Source organism: Aspergillus ambiguus, assembly GCF_047715705.1.
Source record: "Aspergillus ambiguus strain CBS 117.58 unplaced genomic scaffold BDV59scaffold_22, whole genome shotgun sequence".
Lineage (NCBI taxonomy): Eukaryota > Fungi > Ascomycota > Eurotiomycetes > Eurotiales > Aspergillaceae > Aspergillus > Aspergillus ambiguus.
Genome location: NW_027395535.1, coordinates 19623 through 41224, shown reverse-complemented (window position 1 = coordinate 41224; position 21602 = coordinate 19623). Strand labels below are relative to the sequence as shown.

At 49.2% G+C, this 21602-nt stretch overlaps 7 protein-coding genes across 7 annotated transcripts; 2 read left to right on the top strand and 5 right to left on the bottom strand.

Moving 5' to 3' along the window:
* Positions 1–1050: 1050 nt before the first annotated feature.
* Positions 1051–4425, top strand: BDV59DRAFT_208792 (uncharacterized protein; the record flags this gene model as incomplete). The annotated part of the gene is made up of 3 exons (XM_073695276.1): positions 1051–1314; positions 1371–2128; positions 2176–4425. 3 exons carry the CDS (start codon positions 1051–1053, stop codon positions 4301–4303), a joined length of 3150 nt encoding a protein of 1049 aa, XP_073546571.1. The 3' UTR covers positions 4304–4425.
* Positions 4426–4617: 192 nt separating this feature from the next.
* eng2 (putative GPI anchored endo-1,3(4)-beta-glucanase) lies at positions 4618–6795 on the bottom strand. Its single transcript, XM_073696703.1, has one exon. The coding sequence runs from the start codon at positions 6704–6706 to the stop codon at positions 4874–4876; it is 1833 nt and encodes a 610-aa protein (XP_073546570.1). The 5' UTR covers positions 6707–6795; the 3' UTR covers positions 4618–4873.
* A 1900-nt stretch (positions 6796–8695) lies between these two features.
* Positions 8696–9747, bottom strand: BDV59DRAFT_194008 (ClpP/crotonase; the record flags this gene model as incomplete). Its single annotated transcript, XM_073692326.1, has 3 exons — positions 8696–8843; positions 8909–9376; positions 9425–9747. The coding sequence occupies 3 exons, from the start codon at positions 9745–9747 to the stop codon at positions 8696–8698; spliced, it is 939 nt and encodes a 312-aa protein (XP_073546569.1).
* A 195-nt stretch (positions 9748–9942) lies between these two features.
* BDV59DRAFT_181021 (SDR family oxidoreductase) lies at positions 9943–10896 on the bottom strand. The gene has a single exon (XM_073690167.1). The coding sequence runs from the start codon at positions 10779–10781 to the stop codon at positions 9993–9995; it is 789 nt and encodes a 262-aa protein (XP_073546568.1). The 5' UTR covers positions 10782–10896; the 3' UTR covers positions 9943–9992.
* A 46-nt stretch (positions 10897–10942) lies between these two features.
* On the bottom strand, positions 10943–11993 carry BDV59DRAFT_203080 (NAD dependent epimerase/dehydratase family protein; the record flags this gene model as incomplete). The annotated part of the gene is made up of 2 exons (XM_073694195.1): positions 10943–11532; positions 11582–11993. The coding sequence occupies 2 exons, from the start codon at positions 11991–11993 to the stop codon at positions 10943–10945; spliced, it is 1002 nt and encodes a 333-aa protein (XP_073546567.1).
* Positions 11994–15138: 3145 nt separating this feature from the next.
* BDV59DRAFT_181020 (O-phospho-L-serine:2-oxoglutarate transaminase) lies at positions 15139–17174 on the bottom strand. The gene is made up of 10 exons (XM_073690166.1): positions 17031–17174; positions 16851–16969; positions 16619–16793; positions 16391–16559; positions 16218–16340; positions 16144–16169; positions 15908–16093; positions 15669–15861; positions 15529–15619; positions 15139–15477 (listed from the first exon to the last, which is right to left on the bottom strand). The coding sequence occupies exons 1-10, from the start codon at positions 17135–17137 to the stop codon at positions 15392–15394; spliced, it is 1275 nt and encodes a 424-aa protein (XP_073546566.1). The 5' UTR covers positions 17138–17174; the 3' UTR covers positions 15139–15391.
* A 136-nt stretch (positions 17175–17310) lies between these two features.
* Positions 17311–18791, top strand: BDV59DRAFT_59015 (uncharacterized protein). Its single transcript, XM_073696702.1, has 4 exons — positions 17311–17704; positions 17765–18000; positions 18049–18395; positions 18444–18791. Exons 1-4 carry the CDS (start codon positions 17600–17602, stop codon positions 18695–18697), a joined length of 942 nt encoding a protein of 313 aa, XP_073546565.1. The 5' UTR covers positions 17311–17599; the 3' UTR covers positions 18698–18791.
* Positions 18792–21602: the final 2811 nt, after the last annotated feature.

Below are 21602 nucleotides of genomic sequence, written 5' to 3'. Positions count from 1 at the left end.
AGCTGGGGTGGGTTGTTCCATGCCTCCATTCCGCAGTGAATCAAGTTTCAGTCATACATTCAGCAGATTCACCGCCACCCTTTCCGTCACCAGAATAAACGCAAAATATTGAGGACATTACAATGCTAGGTGCTATTTTTGTCTGCTCGGGAATAAACGTAGAATACGACGCTCAAAAAGTCGATCTATTGCATACAATGCGAGTCAATTAATTCTAGTGGACCTGCCCTCGAGAATGCACCAAAAAAGAAACCCATTCTGGTCTGAAAAGATCCTACTAATCAATCACTTTTGATATTATGAACTGGCCCAACGTGGTTTTCACATTCCAATTCCGGCTAGACAAGAGAACCAGGAGCCCGGTTCTCGGGGCCCATTTCATATCACCATACTGAAATTGCACTGAGGGTGACCGCGAAGGCTGGCAATCCCTGTCTGCACCATATTGTAATCACACTACTCTCCAGTGCATGATGATGCTGTGTGTAGATTTAGCGCCTAATAGAATATGGACAATGCTGTCGCTCATGCGCCGGGACTGGTCAGGCCGGTTGGGAGCCAGCAAGAAGCCCGATGGCGTCCTTAGGTCTACGACGGCATATACTCCCAACACTATTTGCCGATGAGAGTGGTCGATATCTTAGCAGACTGACCTGATACAGGGACCGTGCAGGGTTTGGCTTTTGCTCGTCTGCTACACCCGCCGGCTCTTGGAGCCTATAGGTCAGATCCGTTCTAACCGAGATCAATCGTACATGTGGGCATGACGACAATCAGAGCTGGTGGCTACGAGCGGAGATCAATCATACATGGTGAACTCACCGCTTCGATTGGGCAAGTGAAGTAAAGAGCAGGCCCAGTGACAGGGATCTCTGTTACTATATCCGAAAACAGGAAGTATACTGAATGCAGTGGTGACGACAAACAAGCAAGCCCCGCAAGAGATGGAGTCTATCTGTGGACATGTATAATATCAGAGTGGTTTAAATACAACATCATTCTCTCCTCTCCGGTTTCCAAAATTTTCTCTTTTGATTATCAGAATCCACCATGGGTATCCCTCAGTACGATGGCCCATCTGGCAACTCGCCCAAAGCTTCAGCCGAGGAGAAGCTGGTGGCACAGTTTGGTCGCGCTCACATCCTAGATGACTTGATTCGTCTACGAGCATCAGATCCCATTCAAACACCTATTCTTGCTTACCCAAAACCCTCTGATACTGAAGATGTCTCCTATGAATACTTCACTGGCCAAAATCTTGACTGCATGGTGGATCAAGCTGTCTGTGCCTTGATGGACTGTGGTTTTAACCCCGTAAGTCAACAACGCTGCATTTGATGCCTGAGTCCCTGGTATTAATAGATTTGCAGCCTCGACGAGAGACAGCTACTGTGGCACTGTTTACCCTGTCTGACCTAAACATGGTTGTGACGTTCTTTGCCCTCAGCCGCCTTGGTTATACCGTTATGATGCTTTCTCCACGACTCTCAGCTGCTGCATGTGTTTCACTTCTGGATATGACCGGGTGTGATACTATTCTTTATGGCGAAACCCCCAGCATCCGTGCGACTATGGGTGAGATTCTACGGCTGAAACTGGTAGCATGTCGGCCCATGATCCAACGAGCTTCTCTTGGAGATTACGCAACCGAATCCACTTATGTGGTTCTCAACAGAAGCCGCAACCCTGAAGCGCAGAAGAACAAGATAGCTATGATCATCCACTCCTCCGGATCCACCGGGACTCCGAAGCCCCTGTACCTCAGCCATGGGGCGTTAATGACCCATCCGCTGCGTAGCCCCGGGCTAACTTCCTTCAATTCGCTTCCATGGTATCACCTTCATGGCTTCTCCACGGCGTTGCAGGCTATGTATGTGAGAAAGACTGCATACATGTGGGATGCTTCGTTGCCATTGACAGCGTCGTCAGTCGTGTCTGCCCTGGAAGCCGCACGGCCAGAATTAGTAGCAGCAGTTCCATACCTTCTTCAACTTCTGGTTGACAGTACACGCGGTCTAGGTGCTCTCCGCGAGTGCAAGCTTGTGACGTACGGTGGGGCGCCGTGTCCTGATGAACTGGGTGATCGTTTAGTTGCGGAGAAGGTCAAGTTTGGAGGCTCCTTCGGCCTGTAAGCCCACCATGAAAGTCTGCTATGATATCGTCTAACAGGTACAGGACGGAAGCTGGCCTTGTGGCGGAGTCGATATCGCGTCCGGCAGACGACCCTTTCTGGAACTACCTGAAGTTCTTTGAAACTATCCAACCCTTCATCTGGATGAAACCTATCGGTGACGATCTTTTCGAATGTGTGTATCTGCCCGGAAATCCAGCCTTGACAACCTCCAACTCAGACAAACCACCTGGATCCTTCCATTCACGCGATGTCTTCACTCCTCACCCTACTATCCCCGACAGATGGAAGTACGTCACACGCCTGGATGATCGCATTACACTGGTGAATGGCGAGAAAGTTCTTCCTTTGCCCATTGAGGGAACCATCAAGCAAAGTCCACTTGTACAAGAAGCTGTCGTATTTGGGGTTGGCAAAGCAGTTCCTGGTCTGTTAATCTTCCCCTCGAGCGATGCGAAAACGCTCTCCGAGGGCGACATCTTGAAGCGCCTTGCTCCAACAATCCAAGAGGCAAACTCGAGGGCAGAGCAATTCTCGCAAATTTCGCGTGACATGATTGTTGTCTTGTCTGCAGACGCTGTCTGCCCTCGCACAGATAAGGGTTCCATGATCCGCGCACAGGTTTATGCGAAGTTTGCAGATGTCATCGATCAGATGTACACGAAGCTTGAAGGCTCTGCCGAAGGCACATTGCAGCTCAATATGGACAGCACAAAGGGACACCTGATGACTCTTTGCCAGCAGGAACTCGGACTTTCTATTCCCAATGCTAAGTCGGACTTTTTTGCGCAGGGAATGGACAGTCTCAAGGCCATTCATCTGCGTCGACTTATTCTGCGCGATTTCCGCGTCGACAATGGCAGGACCATCGGCCAAAATGTCGTTTTCGAAACAGGCAATATCGCTCGCTTGGCTGAATATATCCACAGTATTCAGTCTGGTCAAGATGCCCTGGTCGAGGATGATCTGGCATTGATGACAGGCATGATCAAGAGATACTCTTCCTTCCGCAAGCACACTCCGAACCCTCGAATGACAGTCAAGAAACGAAGTGTTGTGTTGACTGGCGCAACTGGGTCTCTTGGTATACACACTCTCTTCAGGCTCCTCAATGATGACTCAGTGTCGGAAGTATACTGTCTGACGCGACGCGCCCAGCCAAAGGAAGCAATTCTAGACACTCTTGAACGCAAAGGCCTGAAGGTACTTGAGTCCCGCACAAAGAAGATCGTGGCTCTCCAGAGTTCTCTCGACGAGGCAAACCTCGGGATCAGTGAAGAAATGATCAAGCAGATGCGTCGATCAGTGTCCTTGGTTATCCATACGGCGTGGCCAGTCAATTTTAACCTCCCACTGTCAAGTTTTGAGCCTCATGTCAAGGGCGTCTACAACCTGGTCAATTTCTCTATGTCTGTGCATTTACCAGCTCCGGCTGTCATGTTATACTGTTCGTCCGTCTCGACCGCTATGGGCGCTTCAACTTCCGAAATCCCCGAAGCGCCTATCAAGAGCCTCGCCAGTGCCTTGGATATGGGCTACGGTCGCTCTAAACTGATCGGTGAGAAGATCATAAGCAATGCACGAAAGTCCGGCGCTAGAACGTTCACTTTGCGAATTGGACAAGTGTCCGGCCACTCGAAGAAGGGACTGTGGAATGACTCAGAAGCAATTCCGCTCATGATCCGGTCAGCAATGACGCTCAAGATGCTTCCGGCTCTGGATACGACCTGCTCATGGCTGCCTGTTGATAAGCTCGCAGGTTCAATCCTCGAGCTCGCTAAGGCCTGTGCCGCGCAATCGCTGGAACATCCTTCGCCCCGAGTCGACGATACGGTGTACAATCTGACGAACTCGCGTGTTTTCACATGGTCATCCCTCTTGGAGACACTCAAAGCCAGCGGTTTTGATTTTGACGTCGTCCCATTTGAACAATGGTTGGAAATGATGCGGCAGAGTGCCAGCCGCGGCGAAGAGTTGGTCAACCCGGCCGTCAAGCTGATCGACTATTACGAGGCCATGTATAGCGGCGAAATTCCACCACCGAAAAATTTCGTGACCAACAAGGCTGAGCGGGACAGTATGACATTGAGGAATGGGCGGTTGCGTATTGTCAAGGATGGTATACTTCGATGCTATGCCAGAGACTGGTTAAAGCGGTGGACAGCGGCCTAGGGCAGATGTACTGGGAGGGATATTTATGAAAGGGGTGGCTTGTACATGCTTAATCATTCCAAGTTCTCAGACTGGATGATGAAACATAAATTGAATTAAACTGTTTCAAGCGAAAACTTCGATGATACTCTACTCCGTACTGAAAACTAAGCGGATTATGTTGAAGTGGCTGGAGGGCCAAGATTGCTCCAATGTTGTCATCTTGGTCCTTGTCATCCAGTCCACCTATATGTTAAGTTACTGTTTCTTAGCATCAGCTAGCAACGTTCATCATGTAAAATCCATCAGTTAACAAATGAGTGGTTGTTAATGCCAACCAAGTATAGGTTCTAAAGGTGTGGATGTGAAATTTTATATGTGGAAGTCTAGAGCACTTCTGGATATCAACAGCTCATTCAGTGTTGAAAGAAAATAATCGAAAATCTATTGAAGAGGAAAAGGCCCATGGCATAAAGGAACCGGGCAGTATAATACAACGAAAGCCGGATTAACACATTGCACAGCGCTTCTTTGGGATATATTCTATTTGCTTCAAGAAGTTGCAGAAAAAAACATCTGTTGGATTCACCCCTACGCCAGGAAGGCCATCGCCATCGCACATACCACGCCTGTAACACCCACCCGGATGATACTGGCGGCACCAGTGAACATGGGACTGCTAGGGGTGGTGGCGGATGGCACCGAGCCGGAAGGACCATGTCCGACGCCGGCCACACTGGTAGGAGCTGGGACGAATCCAGATGATGATGGTTTGCCATTACCAAAGACGGGCGTGCTTGGGCGCGCGTTACCGACAGCGGCAGCACTGGAAGGGACAGAAGGCTGCGGTTTCACATATACGCTCTCGGAGTCTGCGGCAGAGCCCCCAGCAGAGGGAGGGGCAGGGGCAGCGCTAGGTTTGGAGACAGATGCAGAGGCGGCGGGAGCAGTCGGAACAGTAGCAGTAACAGTGTTTCCGTTCGACCCGTGTCTATTTGTATCAGTATCGACAACATTGTTCGTCGTCGGAGAAGTTCCCTTGGCCGTAGTAGTAGTGCTTGCGCCAGCGGGGGCAGGGAAAGTCGTGGCAATAGAGCCTCCTTTTGTAAGAGGGCAGATCGTAGTGGTCTCAGTAACGTAATGTGTGCTGCGCGAGACGGGTTCGTCGTCATTATCTTGACCATTCTGGCTGCTGTCATCGCCAGCAGGAACATCTGTGGGCTTAGACCCTTTGGTCGAATCGGAGGCTTTCGTCGCGTCAGCATCAGGGCTGTTGGAAGCAACCGGAACATTGGTAGTGTGCACAGCAGGGGCATTGGTGTGAGACGTAGTTGTATGGGTGGACTGGGCAGCGGTAGTGGTCGACGAAATAGACTCAGGTGTCGAAGTAGCAACGCCTCCCTGTGTAGTTGACGCAGAAGTTGTAGATTCAGCACCGAGCTCGTACAGCTTGATAGAGTTAATCTCCCAGTAAGCTTCCTTGAAGGCAGCAGGGTTCTGGGCGACGTAGTTGACACAGCTCTGGATCGGGTTGCTGGAATCGCTCAGGGGGCAGCCAGAGTCACCGAAGACTCCACCGGCCCAATCACCGCAGAAGGTAGTGTCAAGAATGAACTTCTGGGACTTAAAACGCTCGTGGAAGTTACAGGTGCCTTGCAAATGAGCCATGGGCGTGCCGAAGTCGGAGGTATCAGGTTTCCCACTCTCGATAGAGGCCGGGATGGAAGCACGAGGGAAGTACCAAATCTTGATGAACTTGGCAGTCCATTCCATGGCGTATACACCACCACCCTGCTGGTTGAATGAATCACCTGCTGAGCCTTTGGTCCCCTTTACCACGCAGCCAATGGTACCGGAGGACTCGCCACATTCACCAGAGGTGAGGGTGCCTGTCATTTCGTTGCTGCCGGACACATCGCAAGTACCACTAGTATGCAGAACAATCTCGTTTGATTCCTGCTTATTGACACCCTCAATGATATCGATCTCGCCGTCGTCAGGCCAGCTGGGACCGACGGACCAGAAAGCAGGCCACGTACCACAGATACTGCCCGGCATGTGCTTGATATCTATGATATACAGGCCCTCATCATAGAACCTTTTGCTTTCGATGCGGACTGACTCTCTACCTGGACCGTTGGGAGACAGAGTCGTGTGGTAGTCAACTCCCATGTAGAGGCTGCCACTCTCAGTAATATCAATCAAACCTGAGCTCTCCGCATAGCTCTGGTTCGTGTATGTGACAAAGCCATTGGTAGGGTCGGCTCCATCGAAGAACTCGAAGTAATCCAAGAAATTCTTTCCTTGCCAGGCCTCCAGGAGGTGATAGCTTCCAGAAGTACTGGCAGCAGTCGCGAGAGTAGGAGAAACGAAGGACGACACAGCGAGCGACCCTACGCTCCAAAGAAGGGACGAAGACGGCATCTTCTATGAAGGGAAAGCAGGAACTGTATGATAGGCGCAGATCAAGAGATCTCAGATCGAACGAAGTGATCGGTACGGTGTTATGAATGCTATGAAGATCGAAAGAAGGGCCACGGCCGTCTAGGCTGTGTGGCAAAGGAGTGAAAGAATGGAGATAAGGAAGGTTGGAATGCAGACGTCACGCTGCGAAGACAAAAAATAATGGCCAACAAAAGGAATGCCGATGGCCAGGACTGGGAGGTTGAAAGAAAATCGGTATGTATGTGGTTGTCCGTAGACACCGGGGATTTCCCTGCTGATATATGACAATAATGGCCGAATAGAGTCTCATTGTGGTGCCACTGGCCGAAGTGGCTTGTATTTCTATTCGCAGCCCCTGATTCACTCTTTCATTGTTCGCCTGTCGGTCCAGAGCACCACAATCGAAGGATAGATGGCCGTGATCCATCAGGAACAGGCGCCCAGCAGCCACATGGGTCCCGACCCGATTGGAGGCCCGTTTGGGCCCATTCCTGGCGGCACGGCGAGGGCGTCTTTGGTCGAATCAGGTACCAGATGGTCAAGAAGCGGTCATGTTGAGGTGGAGATAGAGGGGCTGCGTGGAAGCCATAAAGGTTGTCCAGTCTCCTTCATTCCATGTGGCGGCCAAGTAACTTGAAACACGGCGAGACGGCTATGAAACAGTTAAGCGACAGGGGTGTTTCTTTCCCCAAAGGCCATCCTCATGATTCCCCTAATTTCTGTATTGATCTTGGCTGTATACCTAGGTGAACGGGGGCAACCTCTAAAATATTGGCAATCATCTTCTGGAAAGCGAATACCGATCTGGGATATGTAGATGACCGGCTCACGCCGCATTCTCCGGCCAACTCTAGTCGTGAATTATCATTGGGAATCGGCCTGAGTTGCCGATTAGGGCACACAGCCCACACGCAGTTGACCTGTGCATTGGCGCTTTCTTGGTCCTTTTGTTCCCGCCTAGAGCCGGGTCGAGTCGAGTCTGGACAGTCTCTTTGTGGAGACGGCAGTTAGCGCCGTCGTTTCTACGCAGAGAAAAAAATGAGGGGGGATGCAGATCACTGATCGTCCGGGAGACCAGATAGGGAATCAAGGTTGTTAATCACCGGCATGCGGTTGCTCTGGAATAGATGGAATGAGTGATTCCCGCGCCGTCCAGGCGGGACGATCATCATCTACAAGCGGGCGGAAAGAGAGAGATTATTTGCGCTGGAAATGAGGATAAAGATAGAAGCGCCTAAGACCGGACCAAGGGCGGCTTTTAATTAAGGAATAGATTAATTGCCCCGCTAAAGGACGATTGTTAGGGCTGCGGGTGTTAGCTGACTCATCGACATACTTCGTAGTTACTGTTTGTTTTGCTCCGGAGGTCCATCATTCTGGGTTTTTTTTATTTATGTGCCATTGTTATTTGCATTATCCCAGTAGGACACTGCTAACCCAGGCAAGTAATAAATGCCCAAAATATGCCGAAGTCATCTCGCAGGCAGGGTTGGCCAGTTCCATACGATCCCGTTCCATGGCTCCCTCCCGCCTCAGGTCTAGATCCTAATCACATCTCCAGATTTGTGGAGTTGGCCCCTTTTCAAAGAGCCGCTCACTTTCTATCGTACATTGGATCCTCCGTCTGTCCTCGATTGTGGCATGGCGTACGGAATACATGCCAATGCCCATGAGATTGACGCCGGAAACTATCCAATGCAGGCACGCAAGGCGCAAGCCACGATCGACCCGTCTAACCTGTCCCCTTTCTACGTACAGGCTCTGGTTCATAGACTCTGCGGATTGTTCATATCAGAGTCCTTAGAGTCAGTTATGTGCTGGCATTGGAACTGCTTTATGATAACTGACCCATCCATATTAAGCCTCCAGAGTTGCCGCGTACGGCATGGAAATCTTTCCTCTTTACAGCCTGAGATGCATGTCTAGATACATCGTGCACTTCTTCCCCAAGAGGACCTTATACTCCTCTCACAGCTTGCTTCGCCCGAGCTTAGCTCTCCGCCTAGTATCGACTTCCGACCACCAGGGGTAATTGGGGGGAGCATCCTGCTCCAAGGTCGCCTGGAAATGGGGCTTTCTCTTCTCGAAAAAAGCTTGGATGCCTTCCTTCTGATCCCTGTCCAATGTCAGACTTACCTCCCCTTGTGCACTTCTCATGTGAACATTCCCATTGATACATACCGTCCATGGAACATGGTGTACAGCACGGCTGAATCCACCAAATGAGCGTCCTCCGCAGACCCAGGGTTCCGCCACATCAAGGTCCGACTCAGATATGAAGCCATAGGACTGACATTTTCTGCGATCTCTGTTGCCAGCTCTATCGCTCGTGCCAGCACCTTCGCCGGATCTGGATATGTTTCGGCGAAAAGACGGCCGAAGTGAGGGGAGTTGGGAGGGAAGACACCCCCTGTGGTTAGCAGGTACATAGCGTCGGAGTACCCAATCAACCGTGGCAGGAAAAAGGAGGAACTTGACTCCATCGTCAGTCCGCGACGGGGGAAAACAAACCCATACTTCGCCTTCTCGCAAGCAATCCGGATGGCGCAAGGCAACGTCATTGTCATGCCCAAGCCCACCGCTGAGCCTTGGAGAGCCGCGACGGTCGGCTTCCGGCATCGGTAGATTGCCAGGGCCAATCGTCCACCCCTCGCACGAATCAGTATGTGACGAAATATCAACACTGGCCATACTCACGGATCGCGGTAGTCAAGAGTGCGCTCCTTCTCCATTCCTTGAAATCCGCGCTCCAAGTCCGCCCCCGCGCAGAATACCTTGCCTGCACCGGTCAAAATAACAACCTTTACACGCTCGTCCAGGTCGAACATTGGATAGAGCCTCTCAAATGCATCCATCATTTCCATGGTGAAAGCATTGTGCTTTTCGGGCCGGTTCAGGCTAACCACAACTACTGGGGTCGCTGCAGGAGCTCCCGGAGGATGATGCGAGACCTTGACATGAGCCAAGGCAAGAGCCTCGTAAGACTTGGGAATGTTAATATTATCAGGTGTAGTAGCCATGTCTCCTGATTTTTGTTTCCTGGTAGACCTGTAGAAATGGCAGCATTTATATCATAGTCAACGTTTCAAAACCTCGGCCCCCGGCCCATGTTCACTAATCATCATTTCAGTCTAATATTGTCATCAGAGCTTCAGGGCTCGTGATAAATGGATGAGATAATAGGCGATCGGAACTTTTTACCATCTTCCAAGAAGTATATGGCATGAAATCCATTCCAGAATACGTAGGCTGGGTTAGAAGTACCTTACAGTTTTGAGAACATGTTCTCCCGCTCTGCCCTGACATCAATCTCCTGAGTCCAGGTGCTCCTCGGCTGTGTGTATAAATACCAATAAATCCCTGCCAAATCCTTTGGCTGCATTAGGTATCGGTCCATCTCCGCTGTCTTCTCTTTCTCCCCAGCCTTTTCCCATCGATTCTTCACGAACCCCCCAATGATATCACTCTGAACCGGACCATCTACAATGATGTGCGCGGCATGTATTCCTTTGCTTTGGAACTCACGTGTAATTATTTGCGACAAAGCTCGGAGCCCAAATTTCCCAGGAGAAAACCCACCGAGTCCAGGACTTCCCCTGACCGACCCGGTAGCACCGGTGAAGATGATCGTTCCCTCACCTGCGGCCAGCATGTCCGGTAATACACACTTAGCTGCAAAGAATGCACCAAACAGATTAATTCGAGTAAAGCTTTCGAACTCTTCTGAGGGTGTCTCGATGATCGTGCGCGGGCGCAGCCGGCGGGAGCCGGCATTGTAGACGAGAACATGAACCGAGCCAAGTTCGCTCTTGATAGCGGCAAAAGTGGCAATTACTTCACTCTCTTCCCGAACATCTGTGGGATAGTAGCGAGATGCATTGGCGCCGTGATCTTCGTTGATGCCTTTTTGGATTTTCTGCAGCTTTGCTTCCGTACGCGCGATCAACGCAACGACAAATCCTTTTGCGGCGAAATGGCGGGAAACGGCCTCACCAATGCCAGGGCCAACACCAATTACGGCAAGGACTGGTTTTTTGGATGGATTGAAAGACATGACGGTGCGTTGTTGGAGTTGTGACTGATAGCGGGGAATGGTTGGTCTGTATATATATTCAGCAATGCCGAGGTAGATGATTAATCATGGTTCGGTAACTATAGTGAACACATACACACACTCAGTTCAGCATCGCCGAAATAGTTACATGATATTATCCACTATGAACGTTTTTCGTAATACATAACAGCAGAAGCATCCGATATGAACTGCAATTGTTGATCCACAGTATCCTTCACTTGCTCCTCCATCGGCTTGAAAGTGAGACCCAATTCCGTTTCAGCCTTGCTCGAATCGACCGTATAATCCATCCAATCCTCCGGCTTAAATTTGAATTTCACCTCGGGATACTGAAGTCGTATAAAGCTGTCAACCTCTACCCACGACCTTCGTGGCGCAGCAAGTAAGTAAGGCTGGAAACCTATAATGGGATTGTTCAGTGCCTGGACGTGGGCTGCAGCAACATCATCAACATGGACCCCTAGGAACTGCCCAAAGAAGGGTTTCTCCGACATAAGGCAGTTGAAAAGCATCCCACAAGTTCCACTAGGATCCTCAGGCAGTTCCTGTGTCAGATTTCGGCCAAAGACCCAGACAGGATGCAAAGTGACCACATCAAACTTCGGTTTTTGATTCCGTACGAAGTCAATTGTTGCCTGATAGGAAGCCACTTTACTCGCACGATATTGCGCCAATGGATCGAGGGAGGAGACCAGGTCATCGGTCACAGTATAAGGAGCGTTCAGAGTCTCTTATCACAAATTAGCCACTATCATATAGATGGGGTGGAAGAACCTGACCGGTTACAACTGTGCCGTTGGGCTGACCGGCCATGGGGACGAATGAGGCTACAGATGCTGTAATGACAACTTTCTTTACGGATGGCGCCTTCAGTGCGGACCCCAGAATTGATATCGTGCCTCGGACAGCGGGAATCAAAATGTTGGTACTTCGATCTGGCAGGGGAGAGGCCACATGCGCGACATACTGCACATCGCCCATGGCCATATCGAAGGCCCCAACTGTTGTGATGTCATGTACTATTGCAAATCCTATCTTTTCGACATAACGCTGGAATATGCGGCGCAACTTGTGAACTTGCTCCTCACGGCGGATGGCCAAGCGTACCCTATAGCCAGCCTCCAGGAGCTCGAGGACAACACGAGAGCCGATGAAGCCCGTTGCACCAGTGACCAACACGAGAGAGCCCATCAGGATAGTTGGTTTTATTTTTCGAAACAATATGCCAGTTCTCGACAGTAGTAATATAGTTAAAAACTATGGTAGGCTTAATGAAACGAAATAGGAAGATGGTCACATTCTTTGCATGTGTGGGTGCTCACTAGGGATTAAAAAATCATGCAGAATTAGTGTATCCCATCCTGTGTTTGGTTTCCAAAATCTGTAACCTCTTACCTTCAGAATGTTACCCAAAGTGGCTCACAGGATATGCAACAAATGCAAGGATTGTTTTGTCTTTGAATCCGACGCTGGCTGAGCCCCTCAGGGCTAGCAAACAGGGATAATGCTGCATCTCCCCATTTCACCGTAACAGGGAAGTAAGACCGATAGACAGGTTGGGATAACCATAGCAGACATGGCTAGTGATCATGCTCTGGCCACCTCAGTCACGCGGATCAAATAACCACAAAGAATATCGCAATTGCTACTAGCTGAATAAATCACCCCTCCCATGCCCTTCCAGAACCCGGAAAAGGAGGCGGAGGAGGGCCACGGACGCCAATCTCCTGCCCGTTTGTTTACTCTACCATTGAAGCGGTACTGGTCGATAGGAGCCTCATTTTCCCGGACGGGTCGCGCAGCCCTGCGGCCTCGCTGAGCCCCTCTCCGCCAGCAACTAGTTGAACTTGCAGAACCGATGGTCCTTCGAATTATCGAGGTGGGATATCATGACACTTGCGACTCGACGGCTGTGGGTACCCGGACTCCGATTAGCGGTGTGCGGGCGATGTCGACCACAGTCAGGCAAACCAAATACTCTTAGAGTGTAACACGGCGACCAAAGGCGAAGAGCGGATGGAGTGGATCGGGGCAGTCAAAATAATCGAGGCCCTCGAGCCGCTATATATAGAGCCCGGGAATTGTCAGGGAGAGATAGTTGGCTGGTGGCACTTGGAAAATACGAAGGTGTATATCAGGAATTTCGGGCGGGTGATCGAAGGAATCCCAGAGTCTGCAAACGATATCGTTTCTGTTATGACGAAATCGTATCGCGATCGAAACAATACTGACGCTATTATAGTGGGCACGATGGCTTATATCTGGGCCATGAACGCGTCTCGGATCTGACAATGGTCGAGATCGAAGTTGGTTTGCAGTCTCGTATGTTCGTTATAGCAACTCGCCTGCTATTGTAAAAGCCGCAAGAGTGATTAATCACCGACATAGAGAACACTTTTTTAACAAGAAGCAGAAACAAGGGCCGTATCCACATCATAACGGCGGAACCCTGGTGTACGTCCTAGACACACAGCCTTGCTTATCAGAGCTAGAAATTCGTTAGCCAAGTCATATCAACACAAACAAACCCCTCAATTCTCACCTGGTAGAAAACGAACAACGTTTACGACTGCCTCGGTAGTTGTCTGGGGCTTGGAAGCCGCGGGAGATGATCGAAAACAAACCCTTTTCTCTCGTAGATACCATTCCAAATCCTTAATGTCAAACCAATCACCATCCAATTCATCTTTAACATTAGGGGAGAACCGTGACAGTGGATCCTGAACTAGAGTCCAGCGTTGATAAGGGTGGAAAGGTGATTCAAGAGGTGGGCTAGATGATACTGGTTGCGGATAGTGAGTCCCAGCACCCCCGAGGCAGAAGAACGGAACATGTTTCCATTCCTCTAATCTCTTCTGACTTATTTTCGCATGCAATGCCGCTTCAAAATAAGACCGCACCGATTTTCTGTCCATCATACTAAAAAGAAGTCGAAAGGGAGGTTCAAGTCGACTTGTAGGGATTGATTGGTCACCAAGGGCAAGAAGCCCCTGGTACAGACAAGTGAAGTGCAGTCGCTCGATGAAGGCTGATACTTCAATATCTGCGCTTTCTAGAGATCCAACGGGGGTCTCAGTGATGTCAAAAGAGGGTTTCGGTGCCGATGTCACTTCAAGAGGGGAAAATGTCTCCGGAGTGACAATAGTAAGAGCGCCGTCTGCGGTTTTCGGATTGCTTGTCTGTTTGCTGTATGTATTTGAAGATGGAAGGGATTCCTTGCTGTGAGGAGATGTATCCACATCCTCCTGGTCATTCATATCCTTAGTTGTCTCCTTGGCTAAACTTAGACAAGTCTGTACAGTGTCACGCAGGGAGCTTGTTAGATCGGGGTGTGACTTAAGGGCGCCCGATATGACCAATTCATTGCTCAATGAAAGCATCGCAGAGCTCATTGTCTCGACGGCCGTCTCTAACATATCAACACGACTCCTGAGAGATGCAATGTTGGCTTCTTTACGAGAGCGATACGCTCGCTGGGCCAAACGAATTTGCATCCGCCTTCGCTGTTACATCCAGTTAGTGAGAGATGTAGCAGATTGGGCAGCATGAGTACCTCGTCGGGAGCCTCCTCTGTAGGGGCTGCCTTTGGCGGCCGCCCTCGTTTCTTTGAAGGACCTTTTGATTCAAGGAAATGGTTCTGCTGATATTTACGAGACCTTTTTAGATCCGGTCGGGTGGTTAGATGAGTGTCTTTGCGAGCACTTAGATCTTGGCCCGGAGTATCAGAGTCGAGAATTAAACCACCATAGAGTTGTTTGGAGATTGACCACTGAGGTGGACTATGCAATGGCTCAGGGAATGGATACGACGAGGCTGAGAGTACGGAGTCGATTTGAGACGTTGCAAAGGGATTTTCAACGTTCATCGAGGACGGACGGGCTCGTGGAGATAGAGTGATCTTGTGGTAGATCTCGTCCCAGGATAGTAAAGGCACGTCATTGTCCGAGAAACCCCCAGTAGCAGAATCCTTACTCGATATCTCATCCATATCACTGGCGTCTTGTTTTCGATGTAAGGTAATCCGTCTCAGAGCTCGGATAGAGAGTCAGGGCAAATGAGCAGGTGGAGGGCCGAGTCAGTGGGGTATTTTCTTCGCCACATGCACAGTTTAGCTGCTGTTCCACACTAGATGATCACCTTAATTCTGTCACAGCCGGAGTGCTTCCAGCATTATGCACTTCATAAACGGTAGTAAGAGATACGATTAACCCATTTCGCCACGTAAAGTGTTTGACAGTCGAGTTCTGGTCCAGTTGGGAGGTCGTCCTAATCGGGAAATCCCTCGGTTCGGACAGATCACTAATCAAGTATTGACCACGTTGATTATCCTCCTATCCGGGAGAGATGAAATTGTTCGATCAATAGAACGAATATTCTAGAATTCTTCTGTCTTCAGGCAAAATCGCCTGGTTCATGTTTATATGATGTTTTATCTATGCCTATTAACCCCACCATGGCAAAATTGTACGAAAATGCTGCCTTTATACCGAAACCAAGCTAAGCTTGGGGAAGTCGTTCCACATGGTCCATTCTCCCAAATGCGTTGAGGCATCTGAGACCGAGCACAGGTCTCACATTATGAAATGATCTTACGCCTCTGCGTAATCCTTCAAGTACGCAGCAAGCTTCTCAACCCCGGACTCAGGGATGGCGTTATAGTTGGAGGCCCGAATACCTGTGTTGAATTAGTATACATTGACTGGGTCAAGGTAGACGATACTCTTACCTCCGACACTACGATGTCCCTTTAGGCCAGTGAGACCACGTTCCACAGCGCCTTTCAAGAAAGCTTTCTCCGCTTCATCGATGTTACCGCCCTAGATCGGTTAGAGGCCATTCGGTTGTCTCAAAATACAGCGGGCATACCTTGGTCACCCGGAAGCACACGTTCATGCGAGAACGAACACTTTTATCAGGTACCACCTTGTATACGTTAGGGTGGGCGTCCAGGGTCGTGTAGATCATATCGGCCTTCTTTTGAGCAACAGCTTGTTGACCGTCCACCTTATCGGGGAATGTGTCAAGCAACTTTTTGAGGACTTGGCCGGCAAGGAACACACTGGGATGATTAGCAGCGGTATTGGGACTCGAACGCTAATACTTACTCAAAAATGGGGAGAGTATTGTACAAGCTGTTGTTCTTCGCGGTTATGGCGTAATCAAGAACAGTAGGCGTGATGGGCAACCCCAGCTTGCGAAGGAGTGCTGGAGACGTGGACGGGAGTGTAGGAGGGAGAAGATCTTTGCGAATGATAACACCAGTAACACCAGCACATCCCAGGTTCTTTTGCCTGTTTCTGGTCAGCTAATTTTGAAACGGAAAGGTGGACAGAAGACCTACGCTCCGAAGAAGATGATGGAAAAGTTCTGATAAGCTGTAAGCAACAGTCCACTAAGGAAGGTTGAAGATCATACCTTGATAGGTATCCGCCGGGAGAGGATGGTGGACGAAAAATCACCCACAACTAGGTAGTCATCCTCAGTTCCTTTCGGCTCGAGGACCTTAGGGAAGCTAGGGTATTCGACACCGTCGACAGTCTGACCCGAATCGTCAGTGAGTCACCGAGAGGAGCAGATAATAAACATACCTCGTTCTCGCACATGTACACCATAGCCGGCTTAGGGCTCAGATTCCAGGTAGACTCCTCGGCGATCTTGCCAAACTTGCCATCATTGACTTTGCGGGCATCACTGGCAATGTTAACGTGCTCAGGACCCAGCAAACGGATGGCTTCCTGGCTAGCCTTGGACGACCATCTACATCATGGATCAGCGGATATGGCACACAGAAGAAACAGACTGTCCAGAGAACTCACGATCCAGTAACCAGATAATCCAATCGCAGTTCCGAGTCGACCTTCTTCCGCAGCTCCTGCACAAGATCGTCTTCGCTGATATCTCCTTTTTCCTTCACGATTTTCTGGCGCTGTTTCTCTACCCAGATTCCAATTACATTGTAGATGGTCGCGTCAAATTGTCCAGATCCTCCGGCTTCACACAGTTAGCGAATTGACGCACAGGAGTATAGAAGTTGGTGGTCGGAAGCACCTTGCATAAGGAGGATTTCGTAGTCGGAAGGGACGTCGAGGAAGCTGGCCATGTCGGCCTTCATCGTATTTAGGATGTTGGTCGCTAGCTCACTGCGGTGACTGTGTTCTGCGACACCCCTAAAAATAATGTCAATTGCAATCGATTGATAAGATGGAGCTTTTTAAATGCGGGGCTTACAGGCCAGTACCCTGATAGTTTTGGAGGGCTTCAGCCGCAATTGTGAGGACATCGGTGGGGAGGGCAGCTGGGCCAGCGCCCAGATAGGTAATATCTTCTCTTCTCATGTTCGAGGGCTTTGCACGGTTCAGGATCAAGTCGGAGAAGATTTCGCGATGAAGCAATCGGCATTTGAACCCCACCGTTATCGAGCCGATGAGTCATGGTCACCTGATCCTACACGTGTTTCCGCCATCCTCAAGGTACTTGGTACCCATAAACAAGCCTGGTATGAGCGGAAATTAGGACAGAGTATGTGTCCCATCCCCCTCAAGATATAAGCCCACGGAAAACCCATACATTATCCTTTACTGTGGTATTGCAAAACGGAGCACTGTAGCAGCGAAACGGTCAAATTTTGGCCAGCCGAATAGTATCTATGTTCCACAATGTTGCGTCGAAGGGAACAGTGACTAAGCTATGCATATTCCCCCACTCCATAATGTCCGACAATTTAAACATCTTTTGTTCCTGGCAGAAAGACACACTGCATATACCTTCGGTATACCATTAAACCTCTAATCCGCAATATGCCGGTCATCGCTGTGGCCGGTGGTACAGGGGGAGTGGGTAAAACTATAGTTGAAGTCTTGGTCAAGCAACCCGCGTATGAAGTCATTGTGTTAACTCGCAATGTACGTGCTGCCCTCAGCTCAATTATCGATGATAACTCGCAGGCTCACATACCGGCTCAGGTGCACGAATTGGATTCTAAACCCGGTCAAGCGAAGCAAATCCGGGTAGACTACAGTGATATCACCTCTCTGGTCGAAATCCTGGAGCGGCATGTCGTACACACCATCATTTCCGCCATCGGGCTCTTCGACGATGCGACAAGCCAGTCGCAACAGAATCTTATTCGAGCTGCAGAACAGTCAAAGGAGACTGCCCGCTTTATACCCAGCGAATACTCGTTTATCCAGACCAAAGAGTACAGTTCGGCAGCAGTCGGTCAAACTTGTTCTAACCTATTCTACAGACTTCTTCCCGTTGACCCAAGCATTCAACACTGGCTTGATGCGATAGATCTGCTCAAGAGTAGTACATTGGAATACACGCGAGTTATTCCTGGTATTTTCATGGATTACTGGGGAATGCCCACTGTTCGCACGAATCTTGCACCCGTCACCTTTGGAATCGACATGGTAAGCTGTCAAGCTGCCATTCCCGGGGATGGAAACGATGTAATAGGCATGACCTATTCCTACGATATGGCTGCTTTTGTTTCTAAGTTGTTGGAGCTAGAGGAATGGCCGGAGTTTAGTATTTATGTGGGTGATGATACAACATATAACGAGCTCCTTCAGCTAGCGGAGCAAGTTCGAGGTATGCCACCCGCGGACAACCCCTTATATCATGTCTAATATAACCAAGGCAAGAAGTTCCGAGTTACGTACGACAGTCTAGACAGCATAAAAGAAGGCCGGGTTACTGTTCCTCCAATGCCTCCAAATGTTCCGTATTCTGCTGAGGAACTACGCTCTATGACTGCTCTCGTGAGTCGACTAACCGTTGCTGGAGTCTTCAAGCTCCCTATGGAACAACGCATGAATAGCAAATTCCCCGAAATTAAGCCAATCAAATTGAGAGAGTTTCTTCTAAACTCATGGAAAGGTTTCAGTGACTGAGTGACTGTCTGATTGTGTATCGATAAGCTGCTAGTTAGACTGTGCATGGAGGTGCCTCCGTATCGCTAGATAAGGCAGAAAAATCACAATGTTGACACAGCTTTCTCTTTTGTGTTAATTAAGTTAGTTATTTTAAGAGTCATTATATTTCTATCATTACACCATTCAATCGACTTTTACTCGGTCTCAGAATGCAATTTCAGCACCAAACATTGACACATTCCGATTGAGTACTCCACGCAAATTAATCGATTTAATATTGATGGACATGTTAGAAAATCATCAAACGTGTGGTTGCTAACTCTAATTCTCAAAATTCATTAGCCAACGGGACTTTGCAATGTCATTTTACAGGACCAACCTTGGAAGTTTGCATCGAAATCCAGATAGTAAACAATCGAGCCGTTGTCCACTTGAGGCTTGCTTTCACAGACAACTATAGCCTTTTGTCATCATATGCGCACACATCCTCAATGTTCAATATAGGATCATACCTTTATGCTCAGGTGTCGCCTTCACGTCGACATGAGGATGTTTTTGCGTATAGGTTGGGTCTCCGGGAGGGTCACACTCCGCAACATCATCACGAGCAGCCTTTCTTACTTCGAAGCCGTTTGTAAGATTTGGCATGATGAGAGATGAAGATACGAAGCGCGATTGATGCCGAGATATTGAGATGTAAAACTGCGTTTGGATGAGAAGATCGTCTGCCTGCATGAAGGACACAACCGGTAGTTATATAGTTGGGATGGACTGGGACCCTTCATGATGAAAAGCAGTCTTCACTCGACGTAATCTAGGAGAATTTGGCGAGATTCAAGATTTCCATCATTGCAATTGAGGCCTAACAGAGTTCCACCTCATATGGACAGAGAGAATCCCGATGTATGCAGGGAAAAATTAAACCTTGTCTTCTATGATACTCTATCTTATCAACCGTAATATCTTTAATCGTATACTCCAAGCTGATGGGAACTGTCTTGACGTAACCCAGAAGTTTAACATGTTGTCAAAACCTGCTTATCAGGTCACTTCTTTTCGGGTAGTACAACCAACCACTAAGTAAAGCTTATCGAATTAAATGATCCTATAGGTGCGTAGGAAGCGAAGCGTGCCTTGACTAGTAGACGGGAAGCATACGGACATTTCCACTACAAATAAAGTAGACAGGGCAACATCGTGTTTAGCGACTGGATATCTCAGGGGCGGTCCGATAACTGTACGAAGAATGAGAGTACGCATCATTTCAATGGCCTGCAGCAAGAATGGAAAGACAGCATCAGTGCAATCTATCTTAATGTGAGCGATGATGAAACGGACTGTTCACGGTAACAGCTCCACTGTCTTTCCACCGAAGGAACGCCGATAGCTAATTGCACAGTGACCGGATTAGTTATATGGCCGGGGAGGAATCAACACTTTGGTCTACCAAAACATATCTTGCAGGCAAATAAGGGTATGTCCGAGTCACCATCTAAGCTTCCAATTCAGATTTATTTCTCACTGCATTCCCTCATTTCTTAGCCGAATTTGGAGGTATGGATTAACTCAGTCTGACTCCACATGTTGACCAGAAAATATCCGGTTTAGGACCAATGCTGATCCTGACAGAATGGTTTAGGCGCTTCCAGCTCACCCTCCAAAATTGTAACTATGCTCCAAACAGTGCTGGTGATACGCATACACGTGACGTGATTCTCTGTACCCTACATATGGTCCTGCTCTTTCCCTGTTACCCAGTATACGTTTTCTAAAACGGTCTTTGATGCCCACCGACGTGATACCGGAGGAAACACCTTTCGGCGAGTTGTATAAAGCCATTAGGACTGATTCTCTGAGTTGCATCGGGAGAAGTGAGGGGTCTCCAATGCGACGGTGGCACAACGTTTTCCGCTTAGGCTATCGAACAGTGTCTGTTATATACGGCTATTCGCGCTGTTTTGGCCGACCGATGATGTAACATGACCACCTGTCGGAGGAAATATCCTAACCCAGTCAAAGTGTTAGATCCTACATATCCGAGTGGACTGTCATATTAAGACCTGCGTTCCCAAGGCGATGAGGGGAGGGGTTAGACCATCTTTGAGTTCAGGCGAAAGGGGCAAAATAGATATGTTGGGCTCCTCTTGGGATATAATAAGCCAGCCCATCGCAGCGCTGTGATCAGAGAAGACAGTCAACAGACCAGATAGGTAGACCCAAGGTGAGGGCTCAACATGTCCTACTCGAGCGACGAAAACAAGATCGCATCCTCGATCCGCGCACGGATTGAAGCCATGCGCGGCTACGTATTTTGCTCAGGGTAAGTTACGTCGCTGCACTTGCACGAGGACCTTCCATGTGACTGGTCATACAGAGGGTTCCGTCATGACCGGGACTGCAAAGATGGCACGGAGAGTAGCCGTGAGGGCGAAGATGCTTATGGAAACTCGCGGCTGGCAGAGCAGTGCAACCGCTGTCAAAGAGACAGGGATAGTATTCCTGCAAATCGGTCCGCCGGGTGCGTTGTCATATCTAACCCGAAAGGTTCACTTGACGTGTACTTATCGGTGTTGTTTTGAATATATCTAAGGTTATTTTTATGAAAGATCTCCGGAGTCAACGTGGCGGAATTGACGGTTTTCGAGGAATAAGGGCACATTACCCGGATGTATGGGCGAGTTGAGGTCATAGTTTGCTCACATCGAGAATGCATGATTTTCATGATTGTCATGAAGCATGACTCGTGTTTGACTAGCCGCATGAGTCAATTGATTGAGACAATAATATTAGGATTCTCTGCGACAGCCCTAATGCAAGGCGCAGAACAAGTTCCTTGGTGCCTGATGAGGCTTGACGTAAGACAACAAACGCTCATAAATAAGCCCGGAAAGATGCGCTGGCAACGTCCGACGGAAGTGGGGGT